Below are 23,171 nucleotides of genomic sequence, written 5' to 3' on the forward strand. Positions count from 1 at the left end.
ATCCTTCGTCCCTCCTTTAAATAGATTTTACCCTTAAACTGTTTATTTTATAATATGATACACTGTTATAAGTTAATCAGTAATAGAATAGCATTGTCTTGATATCTATTTAAATGTTTTGCAGAAAAACACGGCACACTCCAACCAACAATGGCGTCTTTGTTTCATTGAATACAACCGTGAAATGTTAAATATTGTGCAATATAACATAAACAATACTATAAGCATTAAGTGATGTAATTAAACAACAATAAATTAGTCATTTACAAATCTCTTGAGACATCGGAAATATAACGTTTTCCTGTTCAATATATTTCACTTTTTAAAGTTTTATTTAAGAGTATACATCTCTTTAATATCATTAACATATAGCAGAAGGATTAATTTTGATTTTTTTTTTGTCATCTGGATAACATCAATTGGTGTCAGTTCTTAAGAATAAAACGAATATTGTAAGTATGTAACTGCACTGATATACGCTGGTATCTGAATTATACAGATAACCCTATTGGTTGTATATAATGATATATATATATATAAAAATACAACATCTTCGAGACTCGTTGTCTATAACATTAGTTTTCAAGGCTGAAGAAGGATTATCAGGCTATTACCTTCATTTTCACTTCAGAATTCTTTACATCAAAAGGTCAGTTTATCTTAAATTTGCTTTACTTTTCCTACTTAGATATTTATTTTTGATATAAAAGTAAACATTTTAGAAGTATATATTAATTATAATGTTTATATTGGTACATTCTATACCAGTACAGATAAACGAAAGACTATAATAAAGGTGTACTCGAGGATGTACACAAAAAATGTGGCCAAATAGTTCTAAAATCAAACATGTTTAACTCATTTTCTTAACCTGATATTAAGTTGATATCATTGTAAAAAATCAATTGGTGGTGCACTTCGTTTTTAGCTACAGCCCTTTGACAATACCCAATTTTGATGAATTTCCGGATTTTGATGATAATAGTTCCACTATTAAACTTTTTTCATACTTTAAATAAAGATGAAGTGCACCAATCTGAATAAATGTATTTTAATAAAAAAAAAATATAGGAAGGTATTACCTAATATAAGAAATATTTTTATCATATTTGTTGCTTTTTTTGGTCAAATTTACCATGCTGTCAATTTTGTAAACTTGGAATTGTCTCTGTTTTTATGTCATATGTAAGCTATTGCAATGTCTTCGTTATAGATAATTGAAAAAAAAATATATATACGTAAGACATTTGAAAAATAAGTGATATTGGATATACATGTTTCTGGTTAAAATCATTTCTTGTACCCCTCAACCAATATATACGTGAAAGGAATATACACAAACTTGTAAAGGTTGAGGGGAAGGCAGTATAATAATGAATTTTGAAAAATTAACCCAAATTCGGAGACAGCTATTGATCAATGAAATTTAAAAACTCTTTGTTTCAACACGTTTCAACACTTACCCAATTGTACCGCGATTTTGCGGACATCTTCTAGTGGTATCTATGATGATAGATATTTTGGAAATTATTTTCTCGTATACTTTTGATGATTATTTTAAAGAAGTTTGTGGGTTTGTTTTATTGTTATTCTGTGTAAATTAATTGTTGAACTACCGTGTTTTAATATTTGGACATTAGAGCATAAACGGCTAAAGTCCAATTTCATTTTTATCAGTTCTGTGTAAGAAACCTATGTTGTGTTAAATATTTAATAACTTTTCACAAGTTAAGCCGTATCAAGCTTGAATGTAGCGTTCGTATTTGCCTTATAGGTTCGGGGATTGCGATCGATCTCTGTGGTCGTATCAATCTTTGTCAAGTGGAGCAGTTTATCTAATAGCTTTAAATCGTCTGTATGAATATTTTTGTATTCTAAAATGAAATATTGAAGCATGATTGTATGGGCTTTGCTCATTCTGGAAGGCCGTTCGGTGTCCTATGGTTAATTCCCGTATCATTTGGTCTCTTGTGGGGAGTTGCTTCATTGGCAATCATACCACAAGTCATCTTCTTTTTTAATGATTTTTTCCTTAGTTTAATTATCATATACAGTAACATGTTGTTTATAGGGAATTTTCAAACTGTTTACTTTGCTATATATGGACTGGTAACTTACTCAAAGCCTTAAATTATAACGTACATATATCCTTTTAATGTGTACTTTTAATTCGGAAATTATCTTATCGTCATGTTCATAAGATGTAAAAAAAAAAACACTTAGTGCAAAAATAAAAGTGACATGTCTGTCGCGTGCATCTATATTAAGTACATCCCCCAAGTTTTGGTTATATATATAGATTAATATGTTCAAAAGAATACACAAGTTGCACGCTTGGATATTGACACGACACACTAGTTTCTGATTCAAAGTATTTAAGTATAAAAAGTAAGTAAAGTAATTTGTATAGGATTTTAGTAATATAAAGTCTAAGGTGTATGATTTTACTCAATTGTGACTCCAATTTAAATAAGGTCTTTTTGGTAAAGTCATCACAATTTTGATTAGTTTTCTTTTTTATACACCAAGAGAGTAAATTGTCAAGTAGGTTCATTTCGTCTTGGTTTTTGGTGTTTTGGCTTTTTGTTGTTTTTGGTTTTTTTTTGTGTCTTTGTATTTTGTGTCTTTGTATTTTTTTTGGTGTGGCAGGAGAATTTCCATGTGTGTTTGTTTCCCAATAAAATTGAACATTATCATCTGCTGTTTATTTCGCTATTACGCTATCCACGTGTCGTGTAGAATCGTTGGTAAGAAGTCAGAATACAATTGTCTGAATCAGTGACATATATGTATGTGTCCCTTTTTTGAAATATAGGACTTTAAGTGGCGCATCCGCTTTTGCGGGTTTGTCTTGTACAAAACGTAATTCCCATCAACATATATATTCGCGTCCTGAGATTAATGTAATACTTGCCACTGGAGATTAGCATCAATCCATCATCATTACTTCAGCCAGCTGATAATTGAAAGAAATAGAAAGAAAAAAGGAAGACAATGTTTTAACTTTCCAGCATATTTATGTATTTCTTCAACATTTAAGGTATAAAACCACTACGGTATTGTCCCATTTCTCCCTGTCTTAAATTCTGCAAACTTTCAACAAGGGTTTAAAAGTGATCCAAGTCCCCAAGCTTGCATTTGATACAAAAAATATCTAAATATTTTACCTATTGACAAAAAGCTATGCGTAGGATCGAACTATTATAGCTAATTCCAATTCACACTGTCAAGTTTTGCTACGCTTTTAAAATGCTACATTCAACTTCGTTTTGAATTTAAAAAAATGTCCCGTTATTTTGAAAGTTAGGTTTACTAGGTTTGTGCTACGTTCTTACCACGTTTTGATACTTATAAGTACGTGTAGACCCACGTTTCCACCACGCATTGGTACGTAGTAAGCACGTTTTGTTACGTTCCGCTAAGTTATGTGTCATTTTGGTCTCTTGTGTGCAGTTGTTTCATTGGCAATCTTTTTGTATATTTGATACCTATTTACTTGGTTTCTAATTCGTTTCAAATTTCGCTACGTATGTTGTGGAATTTTCAAAACATACGAGGCAGGTCCCGTTTTAAGCAAAGAACCATCACATTTTTTTTTACGTTTCTTATATATTTCTTACTATGATGTATAAATACGTATATAAACCAGCCAGATATCAATTTGCAGAACTTGATCAGCGAGGTACCAATACGTAGAAACCAAAGACGTAATAATACGTACAATGGGATGTATACATAATTAGAAATACGGTTGTATCAATACGTAGAAACGAGGGATGTATCAATACGTAGAAACGAGAGATGTATCAACGTAGAAACAAGAGATGTATCAATACGTAGAAATACAGAATGTATCAATACGTAGAAACGAGCGATGTATCAATACGTAGAAACAAAAGGATGTATCAATACGTAGAAACGAGCGATGTATCAATACGTAGAAATGCAGAATGTTTTAAATACGTAGAAATGCAGGATGTATCAATACGGAGAAATGCAGAATGTATCAATACGTAGAAATGCAGAATGTATCAATACGTAGAAATGCAGAATGTATCAATACGGAGAAATGCAGAATGTATCAATACGTAGAAATGCAGAATGTATCAATACGTAGAAATGCAGAATGTATCAATTCGTAGAAATGCAGAATGTTTCAATACGTAGAAATGCAGATTGTTTCAATACGTAGAAATGCAGGATGTATCAATACGGAGAAATGACAGATGTATCAATACGTAGAAATGACGTATGTATCAATACGTAGAAATGACGGATGTATCAATACGTAGAAACAAGGATGTATAAGTATGTAGAAACATTGACAGCTATTTGAGAAAAGTATAACGAAACTATCGTACTCCGAGGCACATTCAATAAGGAGGAGGCCATAAAAAGTGACAAAATCATTCCCTATCAATCAACAGAACCAAATCAAAGCAACTTTATAATTATATATTTATCTTGTTTTTTTTTTAATATTACGTATTTTTTAACAGTCTAACAATAGACCTCAAATATGTATCATACATACAACCTTTATATAAACCAATCTAAGATTAAAAAGAGAAGGATAAATATTATTTTTATTTGTAAAATCTGAAATTTACTTAGAAGTCACTCTAAACGTGTATGCTGGGTAATTATATGTATACCTCAATCATTTTCTGTTATTATCAGTGACAAACAGGAAGAGTTTGGGGTTTGGTTTTCCATATGTACCTTAAGAAACTCGTGAAAATTTTCCTCACTATTTTCAAATCATCATTATTTATAGTAAATACAAATGAACTTGTTTATAAATATTTTATAATTTATCAAGCATGACTTGCCAAGTTTAAATTTAAACTTTATTTCATGTCAATAGATACACAAGTTCTTAAGATATAATAATATAGATAAAATCATGTACTAAATTTAAATTTAATATGGAAGTCAGGTGCAAAATGAATTATGAAACAATATGTCAGTGATGAGATAAACAAGATATCCCTCTATCTGTCTTAAAAAGATTCCTGGAAGATAGGTTTATTTTAATTGAGTTACCGTGTAATTTAAATGTAATCGAATAACAAGTGCGTGATTGTATGAAATTTTAAGTATCTATTTTTATCTAAGTGATTTCCCAAATATGATTGTAATTGTAATCGGGTAATGATATAAACAACGGATAGAAACATGGCAGATATTTATTTGGAGGAAGAAACCGCTCTCAGGTACATACTTGTAACACTGTTCAACATATAAATACAATACATATTAGTATTAATATAAACATTTAAAACTGTAATCTTAAGAAAAGATTATGAAAGTTCGTAATGTCAAAAAGTATGTCGTTTTTTCCATTTCTATATTAAGTATGCGTATTTGTATATTGTACAACACCCGATCGACAATGTGCTACGCCAATGACAGAGAATGAATTATGATACAGTTTTAATGTAAAGCAATTTCTTTGCATATCTAAACTAATCAAAGTTGTATATGTCCCCATTGACTTAGGAATTTGACCTATGACTTTATCGTTTATCAACACTCGTACATACTTATACTACTTCCTTATTGGAACACTTGAAATAAGCTTCAGAAATAACCAATAAGTTGCATCAAATGAATATGTTCATGATGTATAGATGAATTTTATTTACTATAGCAATGTACATAACACACACAGTCAGCAAATTATTGTAACTAACGAAGATTCTCCCCCCCTCCCCCCCTCGACCCCGCATACGACAAAGTTTAACCCTTAACCATCATTTTTCGCCAAAATAAATGCCGTCGGAGTTTTAGGGATCCGATCGTATATATTTTGGAAATATTAATTGTGGTACTTAACGCCACTATACCCTTTGTACCATCAAACCACGCATCTTTAATTTTCTCCTTATATTATTCAAACATGGTTTTACTTAGAATATTATGACTTCTATTTATGGATTATATCAATAGGTAATATAAATATGAGATTTTAGCGGTAAATAGATTAAAACTCAGGTGTAAAACTTTTTATTGAAGTTTAACAACGTTTGTTCAAAAAGAAGAATTTAAATTTTAAAATAATATTATCAGATCTTGTTCTTTGTTGACTGAGTAATATAATCGATCATGTCGTAGCGTAATATTTTCATTTCATTCAATAAATATTATGACCTAGTCATGACATACCTATGTACTATTTCATCGAGTTGTACAAAATGATTTACAAATTATAGGTGGCTACCACGGAATTAGTTTTTTGTGTCACCTAAATACAACATTTTTGTGGATTTGAAACAAATTATAAAATATGAAGACTTCAAACAACAATACATACTTAAAAACAGACATTGACAACAGGTAATGTTATTTTGAAATTTTCACTTTAATTTTCCGGTTTTCAAAGTAACTAGTTAAAGATTATGAATGCTAGCCTAAATACTTAATCTATCAAAGAAATTAATATTGAAATACCATTTTTTTTTTCGTTTTTGTAGTTTTAACCTAATTTATATCCAAGTTATTCAGCTTTTTGCGATTGAGGCATCAATTTGTACATTTATTTTTATTCTTCTTTAAGTATCACTTTCTATTTTATTTGATGGTTATATCTTTACTACATAAAACATTTTATGGATTTTGAATCGTAAAAGTGGAAGTCAACCTGGAGATTTGTATTACTTTAAGCGATACAATATATGTAATAGTTTTAAAAGATAAGATAAATTATATATCATGATTTCTATCATGTGTTATATGATGCACTCTGTTGTTTAAAGTTTCACTTAGAATATAAATTTTTGAAAAGTGTTACATGTAGATTTGTCCAGTCCTTGTTGCAAAAATGATACATTTATTCTTAATAAAATCTATAAACAGTTTTCTTTTTTTGGGGAAGCTAGCATTGATAGTAATATACATAGACACGCTTATGGTCTTTTTTTATTCTTGTTCGCTGAAGCTTTCTAAGCTCTAAATTTTGTTTACTTAAAAGCTTTCAAAAATAATGGCCGCATTTACATGTATGTGGTTAAGTATCTTTTTTTTCCTCTCCGAATCTTGTTCATTGGCAAAGCTTTCAGAGATTTCTACGCATCAGAAAGGTTGTTGTTTTGAAACTTTTATAGATTGCCATATTTAATAATATATGATTCTCCTTTTTTTCCCTTTTTATAATTAAATTAAATTTCTTGTGCGAAAAAGCTAACGTGTATGATGAATGATTGCATTTTTAAGTTTAACTTTATACAGAAGAGTATTTCCTCGCTGTGTTGAAAACCTATTTGTGGCCTTTGAATGTTTTTTACTCTGAGGTCTGGCTGGTGACTCTTTGCCACATTCCCCGTTTCCATTCCCGAATTTATCAGTTGTAAAAAAATATCATTTGTATTATTAAAATATTTATCAATGTACTGCTATTGATTTGTTGTCTTTCCGTCTATACTCAACCGATATTTTCCCGTTTTTTTGGTACCTTGACCACATTGCAAATTTCAAGTGCTTAAGGGGGAGGGGCGGAATCTTGATGAAAGAATGATAACAAGAGAGGGACGGAAGATTTGAAGGGACAGTCAAACTGTACACATGACACAACATAGTAAAAATAAACTACACGAACCCCACCAAAAACTAGTGGTGATTTTAGGTGCTCTGGAAGGGTAAGCAAATCCTGCTCCACGTGTGACACCCGTCGTGTTGCTTATATGATAACAAATCCGGTAAATAGTATAATTCGGTATGTCACATTCATGAATGGGAAGGGTATTGTAGTTACGATGTAAGTACACTGGAAAGGGAAATTATAATACATACTTCTTTTACAAAACACAAATTTGATACAGCAAAGTATTTCACAACTTTAAGCAAAAAGGAAATCATACTAAAAATTCGTTAAGCCGCGGCGACACTTTGACACCCGAAAGTTAATTAGCGTACGATACACAATCGCAGTATAAAATATTGTTTGTCGATACACGTTAGAGATTCGTAATTAATGTAAAATAGTGGACCTTTTATAGCTTGATATACGGTATAGTGTTTACTTATATTTGAAGGCCGTGTGGTTTTGATTTTTGTGTCATCGGTCTATTGTCGAGAATTATCACATTGGCAATTATGTCACAGTTCTCAACTTAATATACCCCTCAACTGCCCTTATTCAAAATTCTATATAATAATTTGGACTTCATATCACTTTCTATCGGTACTAATTGGTTTTTTTGTGCCATCTTTTAATTTTTTTTCTCCCTTTCTTTGAATACACAATGAAATGATAAAAGTTGGTTTTTGATGAGGTTTTGATGGTTTTCCTGTATTTATTTAACCTCTTCAGTGATAGTCTGTAAGGTTTGGTGACAGATTGATACTCCAAAGAACACGACAAACCATCAAACACGAAGGCTAATTATTATTATACATCATATGCAAAGCAGTATAAAACAATATCTACACTTTGATGGCTAATTCATGAATGTAAATAGTAAGGACAAGTCTATACATAATCTAATTATCATCAATCAAACAACGTTTATAAAAATACAAACGCCATTTTTTTCTGAACGATTGCACTTTTTTTATAAGTTAATGAATGATTACTTTTTATAAAACTCGTCCAGTAAAGAATCAATCAAATTCTAACACCTACAATTTAAATTGTGTGGATCGTGTTTCTGTCAACAAGTCATGTTTTTCTTATAGCCCAGCAACTTGTCCATTGCACCCTCCCTCCACCTTTCATAGGCGGATCCATGGAATCACTGAAGCATGACTGGAGCGGGCTCCCCTTTTTAGGTCAGTCAGGGGCCACCTTATGAAAAGTTTTGGATCCGCCATTGGCTTTCCACACACACCCAGCCACCCCATCCTAGTCCTTTTACCGCTAGACAAAGAATACATAAAAGAGTAACTTAAGATTAAAATTAGTAGTGTCGATTTGAGCTGATGGAATATTTAAACTTTATGAAATATAGCCAATAAAATCTATGTAAAAAGTACGATTTAATAAGATATAGGAATTAGGGAATGCATCACTCTCTAGCAAAGAAATGAAGCTTTGCCCAAGGAAGCCAGTACTTTTACCAATTTTTGGCTTCATCAGCACTTAAATATATGAATATGAGGCTTTGAATTTCACACTTTTATTGCGTTCTCCGTCACTGACAAGACTTTAAATATCTCATAATTATCTGGTTGTAACCAAATTGGAACCGTTTATGTTAATGATATGCAGAAACCTGTAATAAATATTTGTAATTGCCCGTATGCAAAATATTTCAATTGAAACAACAACCAAGAAATGTGTATTGTCCTAAAATAAATGCCAGCCGACACCCCTGGTCAGCAACAGTTGGATAGGTTTTTGACAGATATGTAGTTTTCTGAGACGCCGTCGTGACAAAATTGACATCCATAATTATCGCAATCATTTGTTATTGATAAAGTTGTTACCTGAGGGTCTGTTGTGTCTACGTGCTGCTAAAAGGTGTTAAATTTTACAGTCGAGTGGAAGTGCAGTTTGTGTTGGAAAAGCACGGTATCTAGGTTGCATTTTATTCTTGCAGGGAATTTACATTGAAAAGAGGTTTGCATTTATTTCCAACGATATTTTCAATAATGTAAATCTGAATGGAAGCTATTGTATTTTTGAAAATAACAATTTTATATTTTTGATATTTATTCACTTGTTTATAGATATAGGAATATTTAGTATGAGTCCATCCAAGTCATAATTTATAAAAGTAAACCATTATTGGTCAAGGTAACTTAAAGGTCTTCAACACGGCGGCTTTGCTCACACCAAACAGCAAGCTAATCCGAGGGCTTCAAAACATTACTAGTATAAAACCTTTATCATGAGTATATGTTTGAGAAGAATTATTGCAACTTTAGACGTTAAAGAAATCTAAATCTGTAAAATAAAAAACGAAACAAAAAGCTAAAATGTGTATTTTTTCCGATATGGAAGAAAAAGCAATGTGCCTGGAAGGTAAAAACTTTGACATGGAGGTTATACAATTCTCAGTTATTTTTGACAACTTATTGTAGATGAATTTAAACCATATTTTTGGTTGACTATAACAATACATTAGTACTTTTATCGGAAGTAGAATGGCGGTTTATCGTTTAAGTAGGAACAGTTTGTATGTATTGTCTATCCGGTTACATTTATATTTATAATCAATAGATTCATGTACATTATCATTTCATATAAAAAAATGTCGTGTGTAGTAAATTTGTAAATAATGGAAATGTCGTTTTCAAGATTAAAGGATTCGTGAGTATCTTTCGTGTTTTAGTCACATTTGAGCATTCATAAGTTATAAGTATTTAAAGAACAAGTGTTAACAAAATCTATACTTTTATGAATAATATTTAGTGTAGTGTATCATGATTTCTTAGAAATTCCCCTATACATTACACGCATAGACGCCGACGTCTTTCCTTCTATAGCGGACCTTTAAAGATTATACTGGAGGGAATCGACGCTGACGCCTTCCCTCCTGAAGCGGATGGATGACCTTCCAATTACAATGATAACAAAACTAAATAAATCTTACATTTAAAATGTATTGTACTCTAAAATGCCATTGACTTACGAGTCTTTTTTTTACAAGATTTTGTTTAAGCAGTCAGATACAAAATGGCATCGATTCATGTTTTTTTCCTGAAATTTATTAGATAGATAATCCTAATAGTGAGTGCAAAGTATAATTGATAATTGTCTCTCTACATACACAGAGATCTGGAAATTATCAATGTCTTCTCATTAGAAGAAGTGCAGTCAGTATTGCTATCATTTTTTAATCTTATCGTGTATCGATGGCTACAGAGTTTGACTTATATAAACTCTTCCTCTCAATATTTTAATTCGAACCTGAGAAACTATAATCGCCTGCAGGAAATTCTTGTCCCTTTTTATGTAAAACATATGTCATTAACAACACATAGTAATTGACGTTTAACTGTTCGGACGGTCCGTCTCACTTGCCATAGGCAATGTGTTTTGATGCTTATCAGAAAACGATAAAGTATTTCTTATTTGGTCTTTTTAAATTAAAAACATAGATAAAGTAAAGGTACAGGAGCATTTATTGCTTTTTAACATTGCAATATTTAAAATTTAGTATTCTTCAATAGCAAAAAAACCTTTCACTTTAGAACGATAAATTATGTTAGAGAGGGGGCTGGTAAAAAACATGTTTACATAAATGCTCATATATGTATTGTTTTGCATGAAGGGATTTGAAATGTTCAAGTATTAACAATAATACACGTAATTCTAACTTAAAGTTATGATTATTGTAAATATTGAAGAACCTATGCTATTGGTGTGACGGTCCGATAGAAGACACTGTTCACTTGTTCTATTTATGTCAATTTCATGCTTAAAGTTATTAACCACATCATCTTCTGAATATCTCCTCACTCAGTTCCATGTTCATTAAATGGAAAGGAGAATCCATTAAATGGAAAGGTGAATTGAATTCAAGAATCTTTGATAAAAAATCCCACTTTTTATGTGTATTCCATCTGTCTTTTGAACAAATACGTTTTCCTCAATCATGTAGTACATGTATTACCGGATACGACACTGGGTTCATATATTAAATATAGCGGACTGTGACTCTTTATCGATATTTCGAGCTACAAATAAAAAAAAAGATTCGATCTCTAATATCAGTGAACAATACCTAATAATGGACGTTTTATTCTGATGACAGATTGAGAACCATGACAAAACTATACATCTGTATATGATTATTCTAAAATGTTAAAATGTTTCAATGATTTATAAGAATTAACCTTTTCAATTAATAATGCATTGGATAAAAAAAATAATTAAAAATGATATATACTTTGATAAATGTAATGTGCTGATGATAAGTTAAATTTCTATAGCCAGACGGAGACATATTTAAATACATATGTTACCAAAATAACTTGATGTCGTTTTAGTTTGATTTTCAGTATATTAATTAAAAGAGACACTGATATACAAAATAAAATCTTTTCGACATTAGGACCTTTGTAGTTATTTTTGTTCACAAGTCCATTGTGTGCGGATTTTTGTGTACGTGGATTGATAAAAGAAGGAACAATGTCTTATCAGTTGACTTGTTTACGGAAGATCTGCTCCGACACAAAACTTTTCCATATATATTCTTTATAATTGAATTGAAATTCTTGGCTCGAAAAAAAAACAATCAATCTTTTTTTCGAATGAAACAATTAGACAGTTGGTTTTCCCGTTTGAATGGTTTTACACAAGAAATTTTGGGGCCCTTTATAGCTTGTTGTTCGGTGTGAGCCAAGGCTCCGTGTTGAAGGCCGTACATTGACCTATAATGATTTACTTATTTTTAAATTGTTCTTTGGATGGAGAGTTGTCTCATTGGCACTCACACCACATCTTCCTATATCTATTTACTCTCTAAATTCATTTTTTGTATCCTTCTTTGTTTAAATTGTCATACAACTAGTCTTTTGTCAAACGGAAATGCCAGGGAGCTTTATAGTTTTTGTAACTATATTTCTTTATTTTATATTGACAGAGGACCAGAGTCCGAGAAAGATCTACCAGGAGTTATGAGTTTTGCCTGTCTTGTTTGTCTGCGGAAAAGACTGTTCGTGTTACCATTGATAACAGCTATATGGATTATTGTCTCGTTTTTCATCACGTATGTACAAACTTAATATTCACAATTATCCAATTTGCCAAGTTTGATGCTTTCTACATGTACAATGGAGGTATGGCCATGCTCCTATAATGTTTTATTGACTAATTTTCGAAAACATAAACCGAGATTTTACAGACCGAGTTTTTGAAATATCCGCATTCCAGCTCTATCGATGCATGTTTATTATGGTCGTAGCGAATCCTGATAAACTTGCTACTGTTAGGTACATTCTTTTTTAAAAGTTGGCATTGACAATTTGAACGAAAACGATTCAATTAATATAAACATAGTTTTAATTTCAATATAAATTTTGTTATGATTTGTAAAGACTATTCACACATTTTTTGAAATAAATACTTTCTCCCAGATAATTCTGAAATATGAATTAATGTTAATTGAACTTTAGTCTATGATACACTGTATGTTGATTGAAGTAAAGATTTAAAGATTCTATAAGCGGCCCTGCTGTTAAAATTAGAACAGGAAAATGTCCATACCTCATTTTTTATTTCCTAAATGTTGGGCATCATGGTTATATGCATAGGACAATCGCCATTATGTGTTGCTTTTTATTCCATTTATTTTTTTTGAGGTGACGGTACTGTTAGATTGCAAGATTTGATATAATATTGTTAGATTCCTCTACATGCGTATTTTTTTAGCTCACCTGGCCTAAAAGGCCAAGTGAGCTTTTCTCATCACTTGGCGTCCGGCGTCCGTTGCCCGTCGTCGTAGTCGTGGTCGTCGTTAACTTTTACGAAAAACTTCTCCTCTGAAACTGCTGGGCCAAATTAAACCAAACTTGGCCACATTTATCATTGATGTATCTAGTTTAAAATTTGTGTTTTTTTACCCGGCCAACAAACCAAGATGGCCGCATTGGCTAAAAATAGAACATAGGGGTAAAATGCAGTTTTGGCTAATATAACTCAAAAACCAAAACATTTAGAGCATATCTGACAAGGGGTAAAATTGTTTATCAGGTCAAGATCTATCTGCCCTGAAATTTTTAGATGAATCAGACAACCCATTGTTGGGTTGCTGCCCCTTAATTGGTAATTTAAAGGCTATTTTACTGTTTTTGGTAATTATCTTGAATATTATTAGCTCACCTGGCCAAAAGGCCAAGTGAGCTTTTCTCATCACTTGGCGTCCGTCGTCCGTCGTCGTCATCGTCGTCCTGCGTCCGTCGTCGTTCACTTTTACAAAAATCTTCTCCTCTGAAACTACTGAACCAATTCAAACCAAACGTCATCTGATTGATTCCTAGGGTATCTAGAATAAAGTTTGTGTTTAAATTCCCATTTCATCATAAAACATGGCCGCCATGGCTAAAAATAGAACATAGGGGTAAAATGCAGTTTTTGGCTTATAACTCAAAAACCAAAGCATTTAGAGCAAAATCTGACACTGGTAAATTTGTTTGGTCAAGATCTATCTGCCCTGAAATTTTCAGATGAATCAGACAACCCATTGTTGGGTTGCTGCCCCTAAATTGGTAATTTTAAGGAAATTTTACTGTTTTTGGTTATTATCTTGAATATTATTATAGATGGAGATAAACTGTAGATAGCAATAATGTTCAGCAAAGTAAGATTTACAAATATGTCAACATGACCAAAATGGTCAGTTGACCCCTTTAGGAGTTATTGCCCTTTATAGTCATTTTTTTACCATTTTTCGTAAATCTCCATCTTTTACAAAAATCTTCTCCTCTGAAACTACTGGGCCAAATTTATCCAAACTTGGCCACAATCATCATTAATGTATCTAGTTTAAAAATTGTGTTTTTTGACCCGGCCAACCAACCAAGATGGCCGCCATGGCTAAACATAGAACATAGGGGTTAAATGCAGTTTTTGGCTTATAACTCAAAAACCAAAGCATTGAATCAGATGTTGTTAAGATCTATCTGCCCTGCAATTTTTAATTGAATCGGACAACTTGTTGTTAGGTTGCTGCCCCTAAATTGGTAATTTTAAGGAAATTTTGCTGTTTTGGGTTATTATCTTGAATATTATTATAGATAGAGATAAACTGTAAACAGCAATAATGTACTGCAATTTAAGACTGAAAAATAAGTCAAAATAACCAAAATCGTCAATTGACCCCCTGAGAAGTTATTGTCCTATATAATCAATTTTTAACAATTTTCATAAAATTTGTAAATTTTTACTAAACATTTTCCACTGAAACAACACGGACAAGTTCATTATAGATAGAGATAATTGTAAGCAGAAAGAATGTTCAGTAAAGAAAGATGTAGAAACACATCACAATCACCTAAACACAATTTTGTCATGAACTGTCTGCTTCCTTTGTTTAATTCACATATACCAAGGTGAGCGACACAGGCTCTTTAGAGCCTCTAGTTTTAAAAGAAGCTGCAAATGTTTGCACCTGTCCTATGTCAGGAATCTGATGTACAGTAGTTGTCGTTTGTTTATGTAATATATACGTGTTTTTTCGTTTTGTTTATATAGATTAGACCGTTGGTTTTCCCGTTTGAATGGTTTTACACTAGTAATTTTGGGGCCCTTTATAGCTTGTTGTTCGGTGTGAGCCAAGGCTCCGTGTTGAAGGCCGTACTTTAACTTTAACCTATTATGGTTTACTTTTTCAATTGTTACTTGGATGGAGAGTTTTCTTATTGGCACTCACAACACATCTTCCTATATCTATATAACACACTCAATATATGTTTGTGATTCAATTTGTGAATCCCTGACAGCTAAAGTAACTTTTTCGAAAGTTTTGTTGACCCCATCACCATTCAGGTGATTGTTATGGCAAAACTGTATAACGGACTACCCAGAATATTTTAATGCATTGTATTCTAAGTCCAATCTTCATTTCTTCGACATCACTGACGCAACAGAAGACATAGGAACCAGGAGGCAGCAATTTTAAAGCTTTTAGTTTTCAATTTGCGTGATATTTTTGAAGGGAAGGTTTTCAAAACTTCAATTTCATTTTAAACTCTCAGATTCTGTTATGTTGGAGGGTGCAAATGTTGGTCTTGGTTACACTCTGTTATTATTTTATTGTAATAAGTCGGTGCTTCTCATCAGATACTCCGAAACAACACACTGAAAGCTATTATATAGCTTGGAGTGCTGGATGTGGCGTTTAGCATCAACACCTACACTGATGTATTATATAATTTTTGTAGGTACGCTATTGCAGTAAGTTATGGTCATGTAGAACCTGATTTTCCCTACATAAGGTAAATATAAGTGTGTACGAATTGGGTAAATATAAGTGTGTAAGAATTGGGTAAAATAAGTGTGTAAGAATTGGGTAAATATAAGTGTGTAAGAATTGGGTTATCTCTATCATAGATGTTTTGTTCTTTTCTGATTGCTATTTGTGCTGGGTTTATTAACATGTCTATCAAATTAATGCACTTGCGAGCTTTTTTTCCTTTTTCATAATCATACTATTTTTTTGTGTTTTGAATAATTCTTGTTTATGTGGTAACAGAAATTATGCAGTCAGTTAAATAAAAATTCTATGTAGTAAATTACAAAAATCATCATGAATGATTCTTTTCTTCGTTACGCATTATACGTGTTAATAGTATATGCATCATAAATTGTCTTACATAGATAACACTTCAAATTTAAAAGTTTGATTGATACAAACCAAAACACGATAAAATATTCATCATGCCACAGATTATGTCAGTGCTTGACACGTTAGTTTTTTTACGTGTTAAGTTTATTGTGTAAATAGCATGTTTAAACACCCAAAACGATAAGACGTTAAATCATATTAAGCTTACTGTTTTATGTTTATGTTCAGATGGTAAATACGTAGGACACATGTCTACAAAATTTATTGAAAATAATGCACTATTACATCTCAATAGAGCTGATGGCATACATGAAAAAAATAACACATTACATCATTCATCCAATTTTTTTTTTAAATCAAGTAATACATGCAGTTGTTGAATCCACTCTCCTCAGAGACCAGGAATTATTTTATGAATGGAGCCGAATACCTCTTGAAAGTTCAAAAGTGTGAACCTATATTTGATATTTATTTGTTAATACTTGTAGCCACACAGCCAGAGATTCTCCTGAAAGATGTGTATTTGGACAACTAATAAACATTGGTGCTGTTATGTGTAAGTTTTATGTTCTCAATCCAGCCGATGGACATATACATGTATCTCAAAGCCGAAATATTACCAAAAGGTCGACCAGCTAAATAGTACATTAAAATGATAACCCAACTTTTAGTTAAATGAGATATTAACTACGACAAATAGCAACCAACAACCAAATACTCAGAGTAAAACGACGTCCAAATATAAACACTATTTATAGCTTAAATTTGATTAATATACATATGTACAAACCGATGACTTTGTCTATCTTCACCATTTATTGTAAAAGTAAAATTTTAAAGACAAAGTGTTAAATCGCAGTATATAAACACTAAGTTGAACAAGAAAAAACCAAAACGGTACATGATTAAACAAATCTAGTTCAAAATATTCTACCTTATTCTGGAAACAAAAGTTTGTTTCTTTGTTAAATATTACTACTCAAACGATTTAAAAAAAAAAACACTTCTTACATGATCCTTAAAGCCTCCTGATAGATTTGTGGGAAACCAAAAGGTACTCAAAATCATCAGACTATCCGTAAATAGAACAATATCAATTGATCAGGACTGTTCTATAAATAGAACATGTTGTTGGTCATCTATGACAAATCTAACATCTAATCAAGTTATTTTGGTGCTTGTAAAGTTAGAACTCTGAACAGTCTCCTAGTACTATGTTATAATAAAACCTCTATCAAAATAATTTCTATGCGCTAAAACATTGATTTACCTGTTGTTTTACTCCGTACATCATACTTTTGAGTTATATTTTTGTACTCGTACTCCAAAATCAAAATGTTGTATTGCATGTTTCGAGCAAGATTTTTGTGCTCCGAGCACTGATAAAAGTTTTATGACTTCAAAAATTAAACCCAGCAGTACTAGTATTTTGATATATCGTTATTTCTATTTCATAAAGTGGGCATGAACGTTATTGTTAGATACTGGTATTTGAAGGAAGTTTTTAGACAGAAAAAGTTTGCAGATGATGTTGTATGGTGGCAGAAGTTTAACATTGCTGGTGCTCTAATCGGCATTGTATCAGCACTTGGTATCAGTATGGTTGCCAACTTTCAGGTAACTGTCAAACTGTATAAATTTGAATAGCTATAATTGTAACTATATAATGTTTAACATTTTATTTTAATGCAGACTCACGTCAACAATATATTTGAATTCTACAAACATTGTCAAAATGTTACTGCAATAAAGTTTGAAGCTATGATAAGATAATAAATTTAAGTATACATTTTCAGGTAATAACTGATATAAGTATATTAAATAATTGTTTTGACAGCAAATTGTCTACCTTCATTTCAATAAAAGTGTCGGTTTTCCATAGAATATGTATATTTCGTTTTTTCTCAACAAATAATATTATGTTTCAACGTGTTATTTTAGAATTTTAAGTATCTGCATTATAATTTATCAAAAAGTAAGAACACCATCTAATCTCATATGCAACAACAATTTCACTCTACAATCATTTTTCGAAAACTATATGATATTTGGTGAAACATCTCTATTTCATTATTCATTTATGACCCAGATATCAGCAATGTTTCATTGCAACTGATCTATGCCTGTTTCAGACAGACGCACAGAAAGCATTGCATTACGTTGGAGCAGGACTGGCATTTGGATTGGGAACAGTTTATTGTTTTGTACAAACGCGGTTGTCATGGAAACTCAAAAGTAATAACATTGGCAACAGATATATAGCCATTGCACAACTGATCAACAGTATAGCTTTAACAGTGTTACTTGTCACTTGTATCCTTTATATAATGTCCACAAATAAAATAGAACATGATAGTATAAGTAACTGTATTACATACAAATATAATTATATATAATATACAATAATTATAACTTCAGAAATTATTCTCTTTTTAAATACTTATGCTAGTTATTTCTTCAATTTATTGAGGGTTCGTTGTTATAACTTTCCTTTCATACAAGCTTTTACCTAGGGACGTTTTGTTGTCATGTTTATAGACGTTAAAATGACTTGAGATACACCTTATAATATACTGAGTGCCAATGAAAACGCAACACTTTTGTTTTTCAAAAAAATCTTATAATTTTTATTTTATTTATATAAGAACTTTGTACAGTTGGTTTAAAATGACTTTTAAGACAATTTACGACAACTTTACGGTTGAGTGATTTTTGGAACAAATGCGAAGTAAGGATTATTTTGAACGGACATAAACTGAGTTCACCGCTTTTCAACATACCCACCATTTTCACGATTTTGTCATTTAAAGCTTGGCTAATGTCATGAATTTTCCCGCCCTTATTTTAAGGAAACTGCAATAAACATCTGAGGAAATGCCAGGACTTTCTGACAACCAACGACATACAGTTTTGGGCATGATCCAATGAAGCCTTTCACTGCATACAATTACGAGAAGACTGAAGTTGTAGACTCTAAAATAACCAAAATCATCCACAAATTCAACCAAAATGGATCATATAATGATAAGGGACATCCCGGGTACAAAAAGCAAAAAACGCTCAGCCAGACCGATACATTTGATCTTAAACATATTCGATATTGACTCTGATGGGTGTACGAAGGTCACGAGAGTTCAATGGTGGCCACAGTAGATCCTTTGGAGCAATTTCAGTAAAGCACCATTTGCGGAGAAATTGTTTAAGAGCACCAAAGTCTTTCCTTAGTGACATCTAAACGGCCGTAAGACGTAAATATCGAATTCTGTAGACCAAAAATCATTCATTGTGTACCAAAAACCATCGTTGGCGGTTACATAGACATTTTGGCACCCATCTTGGCCAAAAGTCATGTGTTTCGCCCGATTTTGGTCCGATCGAGCAAATTTCGCATCAGGTTGGACATGGTTTAGACGATGAAAACCACCACCAATATCATAAAGTCAGCTTGAGTTTGATATGCGGGACAAGTGGAACAACATTCATCGAGATCACATTAAACGTCCGGGATGGTTAATTCCACGGCCCTGTGGAGATTGCGCTGCACAACGGGGTTGTTACATGTTTTGTTAGGACTGCGAGTTGATGATTCGACATTGAATGTTTCGTTTACCTATAGCGTCTAAAAGATGACAATGAATTATTTTTGTTTAATATCGATCTATTGTTAGGATTGTTACTTTTCAAAAACAATTTATTTTGAAAGATTATCATTTCTAATATAAATTTTATTTTTGAAAAACTAAGTGTTGCGTTTTCATTGGCACTCAGTATATTTGAAGTTAGAAATAGTTTATCTATCCTTTACTGAAGGACATATTTTGTGAAAACCTTTGGTTAATTTCTCCTTGCAATTCTATTCATTTGCAAAAGGATGTTTTACAACAATTGTATTTGCCTTACATCGCTTATTAGTTGGTATATCTAAAATTTTGTTCAAACTGAAGGAAAAAGAACACGGATTCTCAGAGTCAAGGGTAAGTTATACACTATAATTCTTTTATGTGGCTTCTTTTGTTTTATTTCACTGGTTTCGATTAAAAGAAAATGTGCTCAGAAACCAATCTACATATTATTGTATGTACTAATTCAAGAACAATGCAACCGATTTGTATTAAAAGGAAGATAAATACTCAGAAACCTAAATTAACCTATCTAAATTTAACCTCTGTAGCAAGTTATGATCTGTGACGCTGGTTGTGTGAAGTTTTAACTTTTATAGTTTTGTCCTTTTTAGTAAAATACTTGTTTTTATCTAGACTAATATTAGATATAGGAAGATGTGGTGTGAGTGCCAATGAGACAACTCTTCATCCAAATAATCAATTAAAAAATTAAGGTTGCATTTTCAGTCTATATATCAAGGTATACATTTGAGCTTTAAGGAAAACTTGCCTATTTTAGGCGATTTATCTAAAGTATACTGTTCACGATATTTTGCATATTGCAGAGAATGAATGTACAATATATACTGTCTAAAATGAGTTTTGTTTCCATCGCTTGTCTTTATAAGCGTTGTAGCAATCTTTTCACAATGTATAAATGCCATTCTTTTCACGATTTATTGTCTGTTTCAGGTTATGTTTAGAGGCGTATACTTGTTATCCACTATATCAGAATGGTTTCTAGCCTCTGCTATATTAACCTTTGCTTTAACATATACTTGGGACTTCCGATATGTAGAGATGGAGTCTCCAAAAATATTACTTAAATTACCAAACAGAACAGATACAAACCAGGTAAGAGAACACAATATTAAAAAAAATGACGCAAAACAGAACAAATACACAACTTAAATTAACAAAGTTTAATATAACTGATCAGCAGCGGGTAAGAAAAGACATCAAATTTCTAGTAGGTCTATATTAGTCCACATGCCTAGAAAAAAAAACTATATAAAAAAATATGTAAATCGTACATTTAGCCATACTGATACAAATTAACTGATGTTTTCGCGTTGCATATCGCTTCAGTTGGACCGTGACTATTGCTAGGTGAATGAGTTTAGTATCTTTCTTCAGGTAGAATGTCATTTTTTTGTGACATGTTGAATATCAATTTTCATCATTTTTTGTTTTAGTTTCCGTTTTTTTTCAATCATATCCAAAACATATAGAAAATCTACGCAGATATTTCTAATCAGGTATACACGCATTACCTAAATACAAATACCAGATTTTATATTACTTTCCGTTCAAGTGTTTTCATCTCTTTGTTGTAGAATGGTGGAACAGAAATGACGACCCAGCAAGTATAGGTGAAACAGTATAGTGATCATATGAAATCCTGATGTAATATGCCATGTTTATCACGTGCCGCTGGATCGGTAACGGGATCTGAAACATCGGCTAGTACGACAATATTATACCAACAGTGGCTAGCGTATATGCTTATTGTGATTGATGTTAGAAAGTCTCCGTTTTATAATTCAACATCAACAAAAACAGCATAATCAAATTCTGTCTTATCATCAAATACACATATTAGTATATACACATGGATATACCAAAAACTTTGGTTTTATTTGTTTTAACTTCGTTTTGTCAACTTACATGGAATACTCATATTTGTCTGCTTAAATAACGCATTGTTTCATTTGACTTCCTAGATAGCACATTGTGTCATTAATCACGTGAGATAACGCATTGTGTCATTTGTTTGCTAATACAATACATTGTGTCATTTGTCGGTTTTAATAACAAAATGTGTCTTTTGTTTTCTCTGTATAGCAAGTAGTTTCCTATCTAAAGACACGTTAGTATATAAGAAAAACGATTGCTATATAGTGTTCTAGGCTTTATAACAAATCTGTAAATGATGCTTCTTTTATGTTGTTGGTTAGAGAACATTTTGCCAGTCTTGCATTTGTTATGTTTAGATTAAAGATAATAAAAACAAAAACAAAATCAACTTTTATGATTATTGCATAGTATGATATTCTTCTTTTTTTTTCTACGTTCACAACTTTTTTAAGAAATATTTCTTATCAAAATGCATTGATGGTTACTACAAACAAACAAAAACAAAAACCTGAGGTAAACACATCAACTCAAATTATAAAAGTGCACCGACAAGGTAAATAAAGGCGACAGAAGTAAACGCAGTTGACATATCGAGCTGGTGAAGAAAACATGGATCATAGCAACAGCCCAAATCTTAGAGCTGGGTTTGAATGAGCTATAAAAGGGGCAAAACTAGGTGTTTGACAAGGAAACTTTTAAGAGTCTTTTGGTATGCATGTATTTGTGTTATCCTATCTTGCAAATTCAGAATTGGTCAAAAATGTCACAATAGGCCAAAAGACTTATAAAAAAGGCGTTAAACCTTATTATATCATATTTATTTAGACGACTTTTAGGGAGCGTTAAGATCTAAGACTGCGATAACATGCTGATGATGATTTCAAATACATATACAAATGTACATAGTGTCGGTAAGCGATATAATAAAAGGACAAACATTTTCTGACAAAACACCATATAGAAACTTTGTCATTAAGTAAAAAATCAACATGACATCAACAAATCAGCAGTCACCCAGAAAATCAGGAAGGTTAAACAGTCTCTATTTGACCGATAAATTTAAGAAAAAAGTTTAAAAAAATACTGAACTCCAAGGAAAATTCTTAACACTTGAATTATAAGAAATATCTAAGATCTTTATAACTTCAAAACTTTAACCTTATTTAGATAACTAGATATTTCCTCACTCAACATGAAAACCCAAATGCCATTTACAGTTTTTACATAAGTAATGTTATGTCGCTAGGTCTAAAAGAGAAGCAAAAGATACCAAAGCGACTTTCAATCTCAAAAGTCAAAAATACACTGACAAATTCAATCTTATTTCTCGATTATTATAAATTTGTTTTTTTTTAACAAACATGACAGGATCTCATAGTTGCTGTTTAATAAACGCAACAGTAGAATACCGCTGTTCGAA

At 31.7% G+C, this 23,171-nt stretch overlaps 1 protein-coding gene across 6 annotated transcripts; it reads left to right on the forward strand.

Annotated features, from left to right (window-relative positions):
* Positions 1-314: 314 nt before the first annotated feature.
* Positions 315-21,913, forward strand: LOC134682964 (DNA damage-regulated autophagy modulator protein 2-like). 6 transcript variants are annotated; one of them, XM_063541926.1, is made up of 9 exons: positions 315-452; positions 12,531-12,656; positions 15,829-15,882; positions 16,721-16,788; positions 17,692-17,849; positions 18,365-18,545; positions 20,145-20,206; positions 20,807-20,968; positions 21,451-21,913. In XM_063541926.1, the coding sequence occupies exons 2-9, from the start codon at positions 12,565-12,567 to the stop codon at positions 21,484-21,486; spliced, it is 813 nt and encodes a 270-aa protein (XP_063397996.1). In that variant the 5' UTR covers positions 315-452; positions 12,531-12,564; the 3' UTR covers positions 21,487-21,913. The 6 variants fall into 6 exon arrangements, with proteins under 6 accessions (XP_063397996.1, XP_063397990.1, XP_063397992.1 ...); XM_063541920.1 differs by lacking the exon at positions 315-452 and adding an exon at positions 507-649; XM_063541922.1 differs by lacking the exon at positions 315-452 and adding an exon at positions 5,027-5,216.
* The last annotated feature ends 1,258 nt before the right edge of the window (positions 21,914-23,171 follow it).

This window comes from Mytilus trossulus, chromosome 9 (assembly GCF_036588685.1).
Source record: "Mytilus trossulus isolate FHL-02 chromosome 9, PNRI_Mtr1.1.1.hap1, whole genome shotgun sequence".
NCBI lineage: Eukaryota > Metazoa > Mollusca > Bivalvia > Mytilida > Mytilidae > Mytilus > Mytilus trossulus.

Excerpts from the sequence above, each read along its gene's own strand:
- LOC134682964 (XM_063541920.1), top strand. The coding sequence starts at position 522 with ATGATATATATATATATAAAAATACAACATCTTCGAGACTCGTTGTCT. Across the intron at positions 12,657-15,828 it reads ATTGTCTCGTTTTTCATCAC|GTACGCTATTGCAGTAAGTT; the intron begins GTATGTACAAAC and ends TAATTTTTGTAG. Across the intron at positions 17,850-18,364 it reads GTATGGTTGCCAACTTTCAG|ACAGACGCACAGAAAGCATT; the intron begins GTAACTGTCAAA and ends TGCCTGTTTCAG.